Raw genomic sequence first — 19,552 nt, 5'->3', positions numbered from 1 at the left:
CAGGTAAACTTTAGACTAGTACATTTGTACCAGGCAGGTAAACTTAAGACTAGCACTAGTTGTGCATATATTTATTGCAACCATGAAAACAGGTGACAAGACAATAAATAACGATGGGTTGGCATCATCAAGGATTTTAATTCTCATAAACTTAAACATCATAAAGCACATTTTCAACTTTTGTGACACCAGCACTTTGTGAGATTTTTTACGTCAGCATATTATATAACTCAAGTGATATACTGGCACAAAGTTCTGTGACAGCAAATTATAAGGCATACAGACTACTTTGGTGACGTAACTGGCACAAAGTATTGTGACATCAGTATATCATGGTACTATGAATGATTTAATGAATGTGACATCAGTATATCATGGTACTATGAATGATTTAATGAATGTGACATCAGTATATCATGGTACTATGAATGATTTAATGAATGTGACATCAGTATATCATGGTATTATGAATGATTTAATGAATGTGACATCAGTATATCATGGTACTATGAATGATTTAATGAATGTGACATCAGTATATCATGGTATTATGAATGATTTAATGAATGTGACATCAGTATATCATGGTACTATGAATGATTTAATGAATGTTACATCAGTATATCATGGTACTATGAATGATTTAATGAATGTGACAATGGATTCAATGGATGACTTCATGATTGTGATGTAAGCCTACTTAGGCTTGCCATGTCAGCCCACACAGGTTTGCTATGTCAGGGATGTTATCATCCAACTGTACCCAGGGATGTTATCATCCAACTGTACCGAGGGATGTTATCATCCAACTGTACCGAGGGATGTTATCATCCAACTGTACCGAGGGATGTTATCATCCAACTGTACCGAGTGATGTTTTCATCCAACTGTACCGAGGGATGTTATCATCTAACTGTACCAAGGGATGTTATCATCTAACTGTACCGAGGGATGTTCTCATCCAACTGTACCGAGTGATGTTATCATCTAACTGTACCGAGTGATGTTCTCATCTAACTGTACTGAGCTGTGCATCTGTGTTGACTATGGGAGAGTCTATAGTTGGCTCACTGCTCTCTTCTGAACACCTCTCTCCTGAGTCACTCTCCTCTTCCTCCTCTTCTGAACAACTGTCCTCTGACTCACTCTCTAGTAGAGTGACCTGAACGCGGTTCATGTTTTTGACCAGGTCAGCCAGCTCCTCCTCGCTGCCCTCCTCATCACTGGGTGGGAGGAGATCTTGTGGAATCATGCCAGTCTCCTGCTGTACAGGCTTGTTGGTGAAGTTGGCAGGCCTGGAGACAAACACACTACATTAACACAGGCTTGTTGGTAAAGTTGGCAGGCCTGGAGACAAACACACTACATTAACACAGGCTTGTTGGTAAAGTTGGCAGGCCTGGAGACAAACACACTACATTAACACAGGCTTGTTGGTAAAGTTGGCAGGCCTGGAGACAAACACACAAACACACTACATTAACACAGGCTTGTTGGTAAAGTTGGCAGGCCTGGAGACAAACACACAAACACACTACATTAACACAGGCTTGTTGGTAAAGTTGGCAGGTCTGGAGACAAACACACTACATTAACACAGGCTTGTTGGTAAAGTTGGCAGGCCTGGAGACAAACACACTACATTAACACAGGCTTGTTGGTAAAGTTGGCAGGCCTGGAGACAAACACACTACATTAACACAGGCTTGTTGGTAAAGTTGGCAGGCCTGGAGACAAACACACAAACACACTACATTAACACAGGCTTGTTGGTAAAGTTGGCAGGCCTGGAGACAAACACACAAACACACTACATTAACACAGGCTTGTTGGTAAAGTTGGCAGGCCTGGAGACAAACACACAAACACACTACGTTAACACAGGCTTGTTGGTAAAGTTGGCAGGCCTGGAGACAAACACACAAACACACTACGTTAACACAGGCTTGTTGGTAAAGTTGGCAGGCCTGGAGACAAACACACAAACACACTACATTAACACAGGCTTGTTGGTAAAGTTGGCAGGTCTGGAGACAAACACACTACATTAACACAGGCTTGTTGGTAAAGTTGGCAGGCCTGGAGACAAACACACTACATTAACACAGGCTTGTTGGTAAAGTTGGCAGGCCTGGAGACAAACACACTACATTAACACAGGCTTGTTGGTAAAGTTGGCAGGCCTGGAGACAAACACACTACATTAACACAGGCTTGTTGGTAAAGTTGGCAGGCCTGGAGACAAACACACAAACACACTACGTTAACACAGGCTTGTTGGTAAAGTTGGCAGGTCTGGAGACAAACACACAAACACACTACGTTAACACAGGCTTGTTGGTAAAGTTGGCAGGCCTGGAGACAAACACACAAACACACTACGTTAACACAGGCTTGTTGGTAAAGTTGGCAGGCCTGGAGACAAACACACAAACACACTACATTAACACAGGCTTGTTGGTAAAGTTGGCAGGTCTGGAGACAAACACACAAACACACTACGTTAACACAGGCTTGTTGGTAAAGTTGGCAGGCCTGGAGACAAACACACTACAACACTGGACTAGGGACTAATCATGGATTACTGCTACTGCTATGTTACTTTGTTCAACCTAAATGATAATTTAAAATTACTATCAAAATTGTTCTAAAGACAGGACCAAAACTTGACCAAATAAGCTTGCACCTTGACAAACTAAATTTAACTCACTCCCTCCTAAGCCCCCACTTCCAGTTTACAAACACATTCCTCAACAAAGGGAAGCGACTTCGTTTTTTATAACATGTATTTTTAAAAAAAAAATTTTACTTTCTAATCATTAATCAATTCAATATTACAAAGACGAATGCACTCAGAAATGGACAAACTTTCAGATAAATATAACAATATCACATAACAACATAAAACAAAAACATAGAAAAAGAAAACTCAACAAAAATTGAACATGCAACATTTATTCAACACCAAAATCACAGCGTTAACCACATTTTGAAAGTGAACCAAACAAGATAAAAACTTCCATTTTTAAAACTGAAATCTCGTGGATTCTTGCTACTACGTGTTTACCCGTACTAATCTCGGGCATGCGAGGTTTCATTATCTAGTTGAAAAGAAAAGTAGGGGGGGTGTGGCCAGACACATTTAGTCGCATCCAGCGGGGGTGAGTTAAAAGCAGTTGTTCTCAACCTATTTGGAGGTACCAAACCCCCACCAGTTTCATATGTGCATTAGTTGAACCCTCCTTAATAGTTATATTGTCCACACTGAGAAAACCAGATCAAGAATCACATGAATCAGGTGTGTGTCTTGACCTCCACAGAAGCCCTGTGACAGTAACTAGGCAACAGATCTTCATTCACCACACAAGTAAAACTTACCACAGGCCTTGCTCCTGGATATACTTGATTTGCTCTTTAAAAAGGATGTGTGATATCTCTGCCTTCACTTTACCCCCTTCCTCAATAGGATCCACCATTATAAAATCACCTGGTTCAAACAAGGAACAAAACATTGTCAGTAATATCAGCAAGCAAATAGTTTGTGAGTAGGTAGGCCTACATGTTAAATCTTAGTAGCTAAGTCAAGCTGACCTGTCACAAGTAGGTAGGCCTACATGTCAAATGTTGACCTCAATTTTAGTAGCTAACTCAAGCTGATCTGTCACAAGTAGGTAGGCCTACATGTCAAATGTTGACCTCAATTTTAGTAGCTAACTCAAGCTGACCTGTCACAAGTAGGTAGGCCTACATGTTAAATGTTGACCTCAATCTTAGTAGCTAACTCAAGCTGACCTGTCACAAGTAGGTAGGCCTACATGTTAAATGTTGACCTCAATCTTAGTAGCTAACTCAAGCTGACCTGTCACAAGTAGGTAGGCCTACATGTTAAATGTTGACCTCAATCTTAGTAGCTAACTCAAGCTGACCTGTCACAAGTAGGTAGGCCTACATGTTAAATGTTGACCTCAATCTTAGTAGCTAACTCAAGCTGACCTGTCACAAGTAGGTAGGCCTACATATTAAATCTTAGTAGCTAACTCAAGCTGACCTGTCACAAGTAGGTAGGCCTACATGTTAAATCTTAGTAGCTAACTCAAGCTGACCTGTCACAAGTAGGTAGGCCTACATGTTAAATCTTAGTAGCCAACTCAAGCTGACCTGTCACAAGTAGGTAGGCCTACATGTTAAATCTTAGTAGCTAACTCAAGCTGACCTGTCACAAGTAGGTAGGCCTACATGTTAAATCTTAGTAGCTAACTCAAGCTGACCTGTCACAAGTAGGTAGGCCTACATGTTAAATCTTAGTAGCTAACTCAAGCTGACCTGTCACAAGTAGGTAGGCCTACATGTTAAATCTTAGTAGCTAACTCAAGCTGACCTGTCACAAGTAGGTAGGCCTACATGTTAAATCTTAGTAGCTAACTCAAGCTGACCTGTCACAAGTAGGTAGGCCTACATGTCAAATGTTGACCTCAATTTTAGTAGCTAACTCAAGCTGACCTGTCACAAGTAGGTAGGCCTACATGTCAAATGTTGACCTCAATTTTAGTAGCTAACTCAAGCTGACCTGTCACAAGTAGGTAGGCCTACATGTTAAATGTTGACCTCAATTTTAGTAGCTAACTCAAGCTGACCTGTCACAAGTAGGTAGGCCTACATGTTAAATGTTGACCTCAATTTTAGTAGCTAACTCAAGCTGACCTGTCACAAGTAGGTAGGCCTACATGTCAAATGTTGACCTCAATTTTAGTAGCTAACTCAAGCTGACCTGTCACAAGTAGGTAGGCCTACATGTCAAATGTTGACCTCAATTTTAGTAGCTAACTCAAGCTGACCTGTCACAAGTAGGTAGGCCTACATGTTAAATGTTGACCTCAATTTTAGTAGCTAACTCAAGCTGACCTGTCACAAGTAGGTAGGCCTACATGTTAAATGTTGACCTCAATTTTAGTAGCTAACTCAAGCTGACCTGTCACAAGTAGGTAGGCCTACATGTCAAATGTTGACCTCAATTTTAGTAGCTAACTCAAGCTGACCTGTCACAAGTAGGTAGGCCTACATGTCAAATGTTGACCTCAATTTTAGTAGCTAACTCAAGCTGACCTGTCACAAGTAGGTAGGCCTACATGTTAAATCTTAGTAGCTAACTCAAGCTGACCTGTCACAAGTAGGTAGGCCTACATGTTAAATGTTGACCTCAAATTTAGTAGCTAACTCAAGCTGACCTGTCACAAGTAGGTAGGCCTACATGTCAAATGTTGACCTCAATTTTAGTAGCTAACTCAAGCTGACCTGTCACAAGTAGGTAGGCCTACATGTCAAATGTTGACCTCAATCTTAGTAGCTAACTCAAGCTGACCTGTCACAAGTAGGTAGGCCTACATGTCAAATGTTGACCTCAATTTTAGTAGCTAACTCAAGCTGACCTGTCACAAGTAGGTAGGCCTACATGTCAAATGTTGACCTCAATTTTAGTAGCTAACTCAAGCTGACCTGTCACAAGTAGGTAGGCCTACATGTCAAATGTTGACCTCAATTTTAGTAGCTAACTCAAGCTGACCTGTCACAAGTAGGTAGGCCTACATGTCAAATGTTGACCTCAATTTTAGTAGCTAACTCAAGCTGACCTGTCACAAGTAGGTAGGCCTACATGTCAAATGTTGACCTCAATTTTAGTAGCTAACTCAAGCTGACCTGTCACAAGTAGGTAGGCCTACATGTCAAATGTTGACCTCAATTTTAGTAGCTAACTCAAGCTGACCTGTCACAAGTAGGTAGGCCTACATGTCAAATGTTGACCTCAATTTTAGTAGCTAACTCAAGCTGACCTGTCACAAGTAGGTAGGCCTACATGTCAAATGTTGACCTCAATTTTAGTAGCTAACTCAAGCTGACCTGTCACAAGTAGGTAGGCCTACATGTCAAATGTTGACCTCAATTTTAGTAGCTAACTCAAGCTGACCTGTCACAAGTAGGTAGGCCTACATGTCAAATGTTGACCTCAATCTTAGTAGCTAACTCAAGCTGACCTGTCACAAGTAGGTAGGCCTACATGTCAAATGTTGACCTCAATCTTAGTAGCTAAGTCAAGCTGACCTGTCACAAGAGATTTACTTGTGACAGAAAAACTTTTGCTAGCTGGCTACAAGTGATTTCCCTTACCTCGTTTAATCCACACGTGTTTCCTGAACTTGGTTGGCATGCTAGCAAGAAAAACAGTTCCATCAGCTGTGACAACCTCATGCAAGTTGTTGCCCTTTGCTGCAGTCACCTGACAAAAACACATCCACGTTTGACACTATGAGCCAGTAAATAACACAACACCACAGACAGGTAAATAACACAACACCACAGACAGGTAAATAACACAACACCACAGACAGGTAAATAACACAACACCACAGACAGGTAAATAACACAACACCACAGACAGGTAAATAACACAACACCACAGACAGGTAAATAACACAACACCACAGACAGGTAAATAACACAACACCACAGACAGGTAAATAACACAACACCACAGACAGGTAAATAACAACACCACAGACAGGTAAATAACAACACCACAGACAGGTAAATAACACAACACCACAGACAGGTAAATAACACAACACCACAGGTAAATAACACAAGTGAGAGACTAGAAATATTGGCTAAATAAGTCAACATCAAGCTGATTGTTCATTTCAGGTTTGTGGTTTTAAAAAAAGGACAAAGAGTATCAAGTAGTTCCATAAATCTGTTCAAGTTGTTCCTTTTTTAATGCCATCTTACAATAATGTCTCATGGGGTATTTAACTTGTTCTTCATAAAATAACTTGGAACAAACTTTATTACAATTGATACAGTTTTCAAGAACATCAGGCACAACCTATGGTGAAACTACTCACCTTGACAATTGTAACTACTCACCTTGACAATTTGTCTGTCACCCTCAGGTAGAGGAAACTCCTCTAACACTTCCTTGGTTACATGCTTTTTCTTTGTGGTGGCTGACATTTTTTTCTCTTGGATACATCAAATGGTGATCAACTACAAAGTAAACTTCAGTTAGGACAAAGTTTAAAACAGACATTGATCACTTACAGGCAATAGTCTACCTACTCCAAAATCACCATTAACCTACTCAGTTGACTTGGAATTAGGAACAGTATGTAGTCAGTCTGTCAAGGTGTCATTGTCAACCTTATGTTAACTAACTTATAACATTTTCCAATGTTTATACTTTGTGTTTCTTGTGTTAGTTCTCAAAAAATGACCTCTAGTCTAGTATTACTCGCTAAACTCGAGGTGTAACCGGTTACTAACAACAATATGGCGTCCACACTAGATGCATTTTTGCATTGTAACAACTATAGGTAGCAGGGCTATATATGCCAGAAGAGCATTTTAAATCTAATATTTACACACTCTAGTCCCAAAAATGACTTGGGGTTTTCTCATTGTGGACGTAATGGAGGGGGTTGTCACTAAATATCAGATTTACATTTAAAAAGTAGTGTGCATCTGATCTAGAGTGAAAAGAATTTCATTCATTTTCAGACAGGAATCTCTTCAGAAGTTAGTGTGTTGGGGGGGGGGGGGGGGGAAACTGCTGTGACTGGTATTTATAATATAGGCCTTAAGCACAACCAAATAAATATTATTAGGCCTATTTAGTAGATCTAGGCCTAAGTGCGGTAATATAGGAAACGAGCCGACCCGCGGCATATCATACGCAGCTATTTAGTATTTACTATTAGGCCTAGGCGTTTTATTTTCTACATTTCAGTACTTCATAATTGCTGAATTCGATAGTACCAATGCTGCCACTGAAAGATCTAAATATTTTAGTTCTAGTCTAGAAATAGTCTTGTTTGTACAGTAATGTAGTAGATCTCTAGATCTAGTAGACCCCACCTCAGAAAAAAGTCTGGGAACTCTGGGGAAATAGAAAGTATTCAAGTAAGTTAGTTAAGTTTGAAACCGAGGGTGGTGGTACACCCTTCCCGGCGCCCGGGGACAATTCCCCCCCCCCAAGATTTCGATTTGCACCCCCCCTCAAGATTTCTATTTGCACCCCCCTCAACCTTTCAATTTATTTTTCGAACCCATTTTGGCGCCCCCTAATTAAGGTCGGCGCCCGGTGACACGTCCCCCCCCCCCCTCGCTACGCTACTGGGTAGATCTCTAGTCCCAGCTAGGCTTTAACTTAAGTCTAGGCATTTCGATGTCCGCCATTTTGTTTAATCTGGCCACATCCGAAATTTTTCAAGCCAACTTTTGTAATTTCGGCCATTTTCCATCCAAGTGCTTAGTTATCATGAGAGAATCGATAAATTAGTGTATTCGATACGTCAAAGTGGGCTGTTTTTATATTCTATGTTTGTATGGAAAACTATTAGTTACATTTTAACATATCGATCCCAATTTTATCGAGGTATCTTAGCGAGCACGTCTCATTAAACGCAGTAACCGACCTCTTTCAATTAGTATTAATTTTAGCAAGAAAGTAAAGTATAATAAGCTAGACATTAGTTGTAATGAGCATCCTAACCATTCTCAAGAACAAAAATACCAGTTTCATAGAGTTCTTTACATTGGAACATGCTTAAAAAGCATTGGTAAATCTTGGGGGGGTCCCGCTGACACAATTTTTTAACAGGGCAATAGGGGCCGCGAGGTTACCTATTATCGATAGAACCAAATTTCGGCATTTAAAAAAGAGATAAGTTCAGGAAACTAGATCTAGACTAGTAAATAAGTAATGCCAAACTATTTTCATGGGTGGAAATGTTTGTTTTATGGGGCTTTTTAGCTCTTTGTAACCAGATATGGCTTCTTGCGTGAAGTGAAGGGGATCTACGCAATTTTAATAATGACGGTCCATAGACCATATGCATGAAATATAAAAAATCGCACATTTGTATTACTGTTTAACACTATTCATTGAATTGGCAAGATTTTAGCTTATAGAATGTTTTTTATGGATTAAATAAAATTTAAAGCAATGGAATTAATAGTCCCATTCATTAATAATCTTCCATATTAGTCATTTTCAATTGGGTAATAATAATAGGCCTAATTAAAATTTTAAATAGTAATAAATAGGCCCTTATAAATATTAGGCCCCTATAGAATAGATTTAGATCTATGTATTTTAATGAGTAATTGCTTATAAGAATCTAATAGAACTAATATTTATTGCATCAAGCTTAAATATATAATTATGTTGTAAAATTACTTATGGATGATGTCTAAACTTTAGTTACCCCGTTTCAGGAAAAAACTGATTAAGAAAATAATTACAAAGATTAAATTGGTCATTTCTCAGATTATAGTATATTATCTTTAAAATTTAATAATAGCTAAAATATACTACTAGATCTATAGAGGCATGGAAAGTAAAATAAATGAAGTCAAAGATAAAATAGAAACATTAACACTTCACTTTAATAATGTGATCTAAAGCAACAGTAATAGATAAATTTTTTTGAAGTCAAAAAGAAAAACAGAAACAGTAACACTTTGAACAATGTGACTTAATTTTATAACTTAAACTAAGCAACAGTAATTTTTTTTAAACAGTAGGTTCAGATCAGCAAATAAGGCAGCTGTCTATCCTTCGGTTGCGACACATCTCATCTAGTTTCTGTAGGCTGTCTATTGATTAACCATCCTTGGCTACTTATTAAAAGTAGCCTATAACTAATGCTACTAATATTTAGATACTTCAACATAATCCTAACCATATCATATTCCAGTATGAGTATAATACACAGGTATTATTGATACAAGATTTCAGTGCCACCCCCATTAATTAGACTTTATTATATGTGATTGTCTTTTTCTCCTAGCATTTTTTTGACTTGTAAATTTCTATTCCCAACATCCTTAAGCATCTATGTGCTAAGTTTTATCTTTGTATCATCAATAGCAACATAGATATTCAGTATGAAAAGTGACTTGTGGCAATCATAGTAGAACGGCACCGCACTCCTTAATTGGGCTTTATTAAGTTAATTATTAGTTGTTTTCCTTTTAATTAAGCTGTATTTCACTTGCATATTCCTGTTGCCTGTACTCCCTAGCACCAATATGCAAAGTTTTATCAATATATCTTTATTAACAACAGAGTTGTGCAGTTTGACAATAGACTAACGTTGCTCTCTCTATAAAAACGCCATGACCCTTAATTAGTCTTAATTATTTTTGGTTTTACCTTTACTGATCTTTATTTCAATTGCATATTCCTGTTGCCTGTACTCTCTAGTATCAATATGCAAAGTTTTATCATTACATGTTAAAAAATAACAATGCTATATGAACTCAAAGAAGGACACCAAGTATTTTGCAACTTTACAATAAAATATAAGCTGTTTAACATACAACTTTAAAAATTCATAAAAAAAAAACTACTGGGCCTACAGTGATAACTTTAGTGGTTTATTAAATGGCAGTTTATTATGGCTATGGCCTTCAATATTATTAGCGTGTATTGCGGCTTCGTAATTTCTAAGGGCAACCATTTTGGAAATGGCGCTGACTTCCCCTTTCGCTTTTTGTCCCAGGCTTCCGTCACCGCCGCGCGTGAGTCTAAAAATAGACTAACGGCTTGTTCCAACCGGCATTTTGTTGACGCTCTCTTCCCTTCGGGTTTACTTGACATATTGGAAAATATTTTGGCGGACGATATTTATTAATTTAGTTTTTCTTTCTTCGGATTATTGGAGTCAAAAATAGAGGTAATTTCAGCATTTTTTTTCTATTTGAATTAGATTCTTGTTCTTGTTAAAAGTTTGGTTGTTCGACAGAGTTTTGCAAATTTTCTTTAAATTAAGTCTGAAAACGGCTTATTTCCCACCAACAAGTCGTTTAAATGTCCCTGCAAAGTCTGAATCGATAGCTTTGTAGCCGCCATTATTTTAAAAAGATTTTTAAAATATTGTATATTTATTAAGTTTTTTAAAAATAGCATTATTAAAAAAAACTATTTTACGAAAAAAAGTAATTAGGTTTAATAGTGTCATTAGGTAGATTTAGTTAGATCTAGATCTAGAATCTAGACTAGATTCTAGAGTCTAAACTAGACCTAGAATATCTAGATTCTAGATCTAGATCTAGATCTAGTAGATCAGATCAATTCTAGATCTATAATCTATAAAATCTAGATACTCTATAATCTATATCATCTAGAAATCTAAATCCAAGTCTAGATCTTGTAAAATAGATCTAGAGTCTAGTCTAGATAATCTTAGATCTAGATCTAGATAGATTAGATCCAGATGATTGTCAAGCTAGACTAGATGTAGATTCTATACAATACATTCTATAGTATAGTATACTATAAGCCTAATCTAGATTATTTTAAAAGATCTAGATCTCTATTAACTAGATTCTATCTAATTTTAAAAGATCTAGATCTCTATTAACTAGATTCTATCTAATTTTCTAGATATAGACTCTAGATTCTAGAATCTCTAATCTACTTTTTTTTTTCAGTCTGTGGTCTTGCAGCTCTTTGATTGAAATCTGAGTGAGAAATCATTCAGCCATCGGAATCACATTTAGACATTTCTGATAAGTGACAGTACTTTAAGTGATCATAATTATTTACCTAATTATTAATTATAGACTACTTTTAATTATACCTATTTAGTGTTAAGTAGCCTAATTAAATCTAGATCTAATCTAGTTCTAACTTACCTCTACTCTAAACAATAGTAACTTTTTTTTTTACTAGACTCACAACTTTAAAAACAAATGGTTTTTTTTGTGTGTGAAATAAACCTAGTAGGCGTAGTCTATTTATTTTAAAATAAACCTTATGCCTAGATATCTATATCTAAATTTTCCAAATGTATTTTCAGAAGTTCGAATGAGGAGATGGAGATGGCTGGGCCATGTCCTACGCATGAGCAAAAGATGACTCCCCAACATGGCACTGGAAAACGAAAGAGAGGGAGACCACTGGGAACATGGAGGAGATAGATGGAAGAAGAAGTGCAAGCTGCTGGCAAGACCTGGCATGAACTAAAGTGGCTTGCCCAAGACAGAGTGGAATGGCAGGGATTTGTTGCTGCCCTATACTCCACAGGGAGTGATGAGGATTAAGTAAGTAATTTGTAATAGACTACTAATGTAACAGACTTTTTTCTAACACTAATTGTTTATTTTAGTATACTAAGTCATGACTTGATTCATCAACTTACAGCTATAAAATACAGTTGCACAGAACTTCCTTTATAATTCATATTTTTCTACAATAAGTAAACTAAGAAAAGATACTAAATCATTGCAGAGAAAGCAGACACAGATCCAGTGTTGGAAGAGGAAGTATTTTACATAAAAGAAAAAAAAAAAAACAGATGTCAAAGCAGGTATTGGCTGGTGCAGAAACAGCATGAAAGGGTAAGTTATTGATGATTTCAAACATAAAATATGCTAAATTGCAGGTTAGGTTTCAAAGAACAACTGGACATCTTCAGCAAGAGAATTGAGAACCAAGATTGATAGTGTTAAATGGGAGATGGATTTGCTGACAATGACAGAGTATTGAAGGAGATAGATGATGCTTTAAGAGGAGAAAGGGTCAAGATCTCAGTAAAGAATGACATTGTTCAGGCAGAGAATCTCAAACTGATTGAGGAGTTTGACAGGGTCATCGACACAAATCAGTTACAGCACAAAATAGACACAGACATTCAATCTCAAATGAAGCAAATGAAGAAAAAGTTGGAAGCTATGGAACGCAGAGATACTGAAAATTCCATCTATGATGTGTTGTCTGGATCGAATGTCTCAGTAAACCATCCCCTATTTCGTGGTGTTGACAGAAGCTGAAACCCTCTTTGTCAAGAATTGTGGGTGGTAAAGACCTGGTTGTTGTCCAGCTGACTGACAAGTGGGAGCTAGATGATCAGAAAGTGCATCGCTATTATGTGAGGATTATTAACAGAGTACTTGCTAAAAAGAACAAGTGTGTTGTCTACACTGTAGGCTACTGGGCACTGGATGAGGATGAAGCTGAGGACTTTAGCCTACCTGCTGAGTCACTAATAGCTGACTTGATTAGTAGTGATTGATTTTTTATAGAATACATAAAAATTATATTGGCTATTGTATTTACGCAGCAAAGCAAATGTAATGACATGGTATTATTTTTTTTAATCTCTTTTTTTATATTTTACTTATGGTATTCTAATTTGATACACAGTATAGTGTAAACAAATCAAATAACTTTTTTTTTTCTTTGCAGATTTTTGTATCTTTCCTGGACTGATGACTTTCATTCAACCTGATCATTTTTTTATTTGCATCAACTAAAACTTGTTATATAAATCACTTTGTTGTACTCACACCTTAAACTTAAACCCATTATTACTTTTGTACTTTTCATTGATAATTGAAATTTATATAATTGCATCTAAATCTAATAAATAAATATTTTTTGGAAAGCAAACCATTTTGATTCTTTTTATCTTTTGTTTGAATTTGAAACCAGGTCTTGTATAAGAAATTATACTGGTGGGTCTGTGAGTAACACCATGTTTGCACTTACCACATGAATACTATACATGTCTAGAAAAAAACAACAATCTCCAATGAGTAAGCCTTCATATACATGTTCTGATAAAATAAGCTTATGCTGAAGTTTTTTCTCTAGACTTGTGCAATTCACAGTGCAACAACAATTATTGGAAGTAAGCAGTCCATTAATAAATAAATATATATTTATTAGACACCAAATTACATATTAAATATTTAGAATGAATAAATAATCATAGTGAGAGATAATGGTTCCATTAATTAGTATCACTAGCTTAACAGATGAATTTTTATAACTTACTATAATGTGTTCAAGCAAGGTTAATATTGATAATCAATAGGCCTTACTATAAGAAGCAGCTGAACACCTTTGTAGAGGGTCTATATAAACTATATTATAACATTTTCACTATTTTAGACAATGGTATTGGTATGAAATTGTTGGTCATGTAGGGCCCTACACAAATGTTAAAACCTAATAATAGAAAAAAAAAATATTTTGCTACTACTAGGCCTACATGGTGGTTGTAATTCAAGTTTTCAGTAGGCCTATGCCTAATAATTTATTCAATTATTAATAGGCCTAGTTGTGTATAGTAAATAAAATTTTGATTAGTCAAACTCATAATAAAATACTACATTAACAATTTATAGTAAAATGACGAAAAGTCCGAAAATATAATTTGACGCGTATGACGTCATCAAGTTGTGTACTACCAATATCGGAGACACTTTTTTTTTTAATGTAAGAGGAAAAATAATGGTGGCAGGTTAATCCAAATTTTTTATAAACACAAAAATTTTAAAATCGAAATAGGCTAAATAAACTTTTCCTAGACACACACAGAGTATAAAAAGTAGTTTCAGTAAAAAATTACGCGTCGATCGGTATCTTTTCCTCCCGAAACTAACGAATTTTCAATTTTCGAAATACACGCTAATATTATTAGCGTGTATTTCGAAAATTGAAAATTCGCTATTTTCGGGAGGAAAAGATACCGATCGACGCGTAATTTTTTACTGAAACTACTTTTTATACTCTGTGTGTGTCTAGCAAAAGTTTATTTAGCCTATTTCGATTTTAAAATTTTTGTGTTTATAAAAAATTTGGATTAACCTGCCACCATTATTTTTCCTCTTACATTAAAAAAAAAAGTGTCTCCGATATTGGTAGTACACAACTTGATGACGTCATACGCGTCAAATTATATTTTCGGACTTTTCGTCATTTTAATATAAATTGTTAATGTAGTATTTTATTATGAGTTAGACTTATAAAAATTATATTTACTATACACAACTAGGCCTATTAATAATTGAATAAATTATTAGGCATAGGCCTACTGAAAACTTGAATTACAACCACCATGTAGTAGTAGCAAAATATTTTTTTTTTATTATTAGATTTTAACATTTGTGTAAGCCAAGGCCCTACATGTCCAACAATTTCATACCAATACCATTGTCTAAAATAGTGAAAATGTTATAATATAGTTTATATAGGCCCTCTACAAAGGTATTCAGCTGCTTCTTATAGTTAGGCCTATAGATTATCAATATTATTAACCTTGCTTGAACACATTATAGTAAGTTATACTTATACAAATTCATCAGTTAAGCTAGTGATACTAATTAATGGAACCATTATCTCTCACTATGATTATTTATTCATTCTAAATATTTAATATGTAATTTGGTGTCTAATAAATATATATATTGACTGCTTACTTCCAATTACTGTTGTTGCACTGTGAATTGCGCAAGTCTAGAGAAAAAACTTCAGCATAAGCTTATTTTATCAGTACATGTATATGAAGGCTTACTCATTGCAAGTTGTTTTTTTCTAGACATGTATAGTATTCATGTGGTAAGTGCAAACATGGTGTTACTCTGACAGATCCACCAGTATAATTTCTTATACAAGACCTGGTTTCAAATTAAAACAAAAGATAAAAATAACAAGAACCAAAATGGTTTGCTTTCCAAAAAATATTTATTTATTAGATTTAGATGCAATTATATAAATTTCAATTATCAATGAAAAGTACAAAGTAATAATGGGTTTAAGTTTAAGGTGTGAGTACAACAAAGTGATTTATATAACATGTTTTAGTTGATGCAAATTAAAAAATGATCAGGTTGAATGAAAGTCATCAGTCCAGGAAAGATACAAAAATCTGCAAAGAAAAAAAAAGTTATTTGATTTGTTTACACTATACACTATACTGTGTATCAAATTAGAATACCATAAGTAAAATATAAAAAAAAAAGATTAAAAACATAATACCATGTTATTACATACCAACCTTTATTTTTTAACAAAAAATTTAGCGCACTTTTGAAAAAATAGAAATTATATACATATTGTAAAGACATAAATATTGCAATCATTGCATGTAACTGTAAACATAAAAATATATAACAAAGGAACAAAGCAAATTTAAAATGAAACATTAATTATTTTTTAAAGCTCAAATTTTTAATAATCATGCTGTCCAAGGATTAACAGCAGATTAGGATGTAAAGCAGAGATCACTACTAATCAAGTCAGCTATCAGTGACTCAGTAGGTAGGCAAAAGTCCTCATCTTCATCCTCATCCGGTGCCCAGTAGCCTACAGTGTAGACAACAGACTTGTTCTTTTTAGCTAGTACTCTGTTAATAATCCTCACATAATAGCGATGCACTTTCTGATCATCTAGCTCCCACTTGTCAGTCAGCTGGACACCAACCAGGTCTTTACCACCCACTATTCTTGACAAAGAGGGTTTCCGCTTCTGTCAACACCACGAAATAGGGGATGGTTTACTGAGACATTTGATCCAGACAACATATCATAGATGGAATTTTCAGTGTCTCTGCGTTCCATAGCTTCCAACTTTTTCTTCATCTGCTTTATTCGAGATTGAATGTCTGTGTCTATTTTGTGCTGTAACTGGTTTGTGTCGATGACCCAGTCAAACTCCTCAATCAGTTTGAGATTCTCTGCATGAACAATGTCATTCTTTACTGAGATCTTGACCCTTTCTCCTCTTAAAGCATCATCTATCTCCTTCAATACTCTGTCATTGTCAGCAAATCCATCTCCCATTTAACACTATCAATCTTGGTTCTCAATTCTCTTGCTGAAGATGTCCAGTTGTTCTTTGAAACCTAACCTGCAATTTAGCATATTTTATGTTTGAAATCATCAATAACTTACCCTTTCATGCTGTTTCTGCACCAGCCAATACCTGCTTTGACATCTGTTGTTTTTTTTTTTCTTTTATATAAAATACTTCCTCTTCCAACACTGGATCTGTGTCTGCTTTCTCTGCAATGATTTAGTATCTTTTCTTAGTTTACTTATTGTAGAAAAATATGAATTATAAAGGAAGTTCTGTGCAACTGTATTTTATAGCTGTAAGGTGATGAATCAAGTCATGACTTAGTATACTAAAATAAACAATTAGTGTTAGAAAAAAGTCTGTTACATTAGTAGTCTATTACAAATTACTTACTTAATCCTCATCACTCCCTGTGGAGTATAGGGCAGCAACAAATCCCTGCCATTCCACTCTGTCATGGGCGAGCCAGTTTAGTTCATGTCAAGTCTTGCCAGCAGCTTGCACTTCTTCTTCCATCTCTCTCCTCCATGTTCCCAGTGGTCTTCCCCTCTTTCATTTTCCAGTGCCATGTTGGGGGAGTCATATTTTGCTCATGCGTAGGACATGGCCCAGCCATCTCCATCTCCTCATTCGAACTTCTGAAAATGCATTTGGAAAATTTAGATATAGATATCTAGGCATAAGGTTTATTTTAAAATAAATAGACTAGGCCTACTAGGTTTATTTCACACACAAAAAAACCATTTGTTTTCAAAATTGTGAGTCTAGTAAAAAGTTACTATTGTTTAGAGTTTAGAGTAGAGGTAAGTTAGAACTAGATCTAGATTTAATTACTTAACACTAAATAGGTAGATCTATAATTAAAAGTAGTCTATAATTAATAATTAGGTAAATAATTATGATCACTTAAAGTACTGTCACTTATCAGAAATGTCTAACTGTGATTCTGATGGCTGAATGATTTCTCACTCAGATTTCTATCAAAGAGCTGCAAGACCACAGACTGAAAAAAAAAAGTAGATTAGAGATTCTAGAGTCTATATCTAGAAAATTAGATTAATTTTTTAATAGAGATCTAGAATCTAGATCTAGATCTTCTAAAATAATTTAGATTAGGCTTATAAAATTATACTTAATTGTACTATACTATAGAATATGTATAGAATAAAGAATCTACATCAATCTAGATCTATTATTAAATCTAGAGATTCTAGGTTTCATAAATTGATCTAGATCTAGATCTAGATTCTTGATCTAGTGATAGTGATCTAGCCTCACCTAGTGATCTAGATCTAGTCTAGAGTCTAGCTTGACGATCATCTGGATCTAATCTAGATCTAGAATCTAGATCTAATTCTAAGAATCTAGACTAGACTCTAGACTAGATCTAGACTAGAATGATAGAATCTCTAGATCTGGATTTAGATTTCTAGATGATATATGTATAATCTGGATCTAGAATTTCTAGAAATTCTAGGTCTAGTCTAGCTAGATCTCTAGATCTAGACTAGATCTAGATCTAGAATCTAGATTCTAAATCTACCTAATGAGTCCTAATGACACTATTAAACCTTATTACTTTTTTTCGTAAAATAGTTTTTTTTAATAATGCTATTTTTAAAAAACTTATTAAATATACAATATTTTAAAAATCTTTTTAAAATAATGGCGGCTACAAAGCTATCGATTCAGACTTTGCAGGTACATTTAAACGACTTGTTGGTGGGAAATTAGCCGTTTTCAGACTTAATTTAAAGAAAATTTGCAAAACTCTGTCGAACTACCAAAATTTTAAAAAGAACTGGAATCTAATTCAAATAGAAAAAAAGTGATGAAATTACCTCTATTTTTAACAGCAATATTCCGAAGAAAGAAAAACTAAATTAATAAATATCGTCCGCCAAAAAATTTTCCAATATGTCAAGTAAACCCGAAAGGCAGAGAGCGTCAACGAAATGCCGGTTGGAACAAGCCGTTAGTCTATTTTTAGACTCACGCGCGGCGGTGACGGAAGCCTGGGACAAAAAGCGAAAAGGGAAGTCAGCGCCATTTCCAAAATGGTTGCCCTTAGAAATTACGATGCCGTAATACACGCTAAATTATGTGTGTTTTATCATTCTGAGATAATTAGGCAAAATTTACCAAAATGCCTAACTTAAGTCGAATAAGTTGCCTAAACTTACATTGTAACCTATATTAATGGGGTATCAATGGTAAGTGTGAAGTGTCAAAACAAAATTGCTTAACTCGTTAATGTTATAAGTAAATATTGTTACGGTAAGCTTACTTCATGCTTAACACGTTAGTCTTCTTACTTATCAACTTTAACTTCCGTCAAAACAATAATATTGTAGCGGAATGGCCAGCTTTTTATTTTCTAAAACGCTACGTGCTAAACATAATTATAAAAAGTTTAGTAGCATTGGGTTTTGTGTTCTTTGGAATTTTTTGTGCCGGAAAAAGAATTTTCTTTTTCGTGGGGGTGAGGGGTGTTGGTGGCAAAACCAATGCTTTCTATAACTTGTGTGCACATAGTGTACTTTTAATAATTTCTATGCTTAACACCTTCTAAAATTCAGCTAAAAAATGTGCTTAAACAAAGAAGCTAAAAGAAGCCCCGAACGAAAAGGAATTCATATAGAAGATATATACTTTTATCTGTGTCCGCCCCCCACCCCCCTGAAAAATTTAGCCGTCCCCCCCCCCCCCCCCCCCAAAAAAATATCAAGTGCCCCCCGGATAAAAAAAAAAAGTCTGGAAGAAACACTGATCTCACCGTGGATATACTTTGCAATGAAATAGGTCAGATGACTTATAAAAATGTTTTAATTAAAAAGTATGGGAGACCGTCTGCTATATATATATATATATGTGAGTGTGTGTGTGTGTGTGTGTGTGTGTGTATAAGAAAC

At 35.6% G+C, this 19,552-nt stretch overlaps 1 protein-coding gene and 1 long non-coding RNA gene across 4 annotated transcripts; one reads left to right on the top strand and one right to left on the bottom strand.

Annotated features, from left to right (window-relative positions):
• Positions 1 to 114: 114 nt before the first annotated feature.
• Positions 115 to 19,021, bottom strand: LOC131935574 (putative RNA-binding protein EIF1AD). Of its 3 annotated transcripts, none has more exons than XM_059292049.1 (5): positions 18,928 to 19,021; positions 6,919 to 7,038; positions 6,163 to 6,271; positions 3,379 to 3,487; positions 115 to 1,295 (listed from the first exon to the last, which is right to left on the bottom strand). In XM_059292049.1, the coding sequence occupies exons 2-5, from the start codon at positions 7,003 to 7,005 to the stop codon at positions 1,010 to 1,012; spliced, it is 591 nt and encodes a 196-aa protein (XP_059148032.1). In that variant the 5' UTR covers positions 7,006 to 7,038; positions 18,928 to 19,021; the 3' UTR covers positions 115 to 1,009. The 3 variants fall into 3 exon arrangements, with proteins under 3 accessions (XP_059148032.1, XP_059148034.1, XP_059148033.1); XM_059292051.1 differs by having other exon boundaries at positions 6,919 to 7,013; positions 18,928 to 18,994; XM_059292050.1 differs by having other exon boundaries at positions 6,919 to 7,050; positions 18,928 to 18,979.
• On the top strand, positions 11,702 to 13,405 carry LOC131935575 (uncharacterized). Its single transcript, XR_009385953.1, has 3 exons — positions 11,702 to 12,099; positions 12,287 to 12,396; positions 13,244 to 13,405. It is a non-coding gene; the product is annotated as an uncharacterized LOC131935575 (long non-coding RNA).
• Positions 19,022 to 19,552: the final 531 nt, after the last annotated feature.

This window comes from Physella acuta, unplaced genomic scaffold (assembly GCF_028476545.2).
Source record: "Physella acuta isolate Inbredline_101_S28 unplaced genomic scaffold, ASM2847654v3 ptg000148l, whole genome shotgun sequence".
Taxonomy (NCBI): Eukaryota; Metazoa; Mollusca; class Gastropoda; family Physidae; genus Physella; species Physella acuta.
This window is presented reverse-complemented; position numbering and strand designations above follow the sequence as displayed.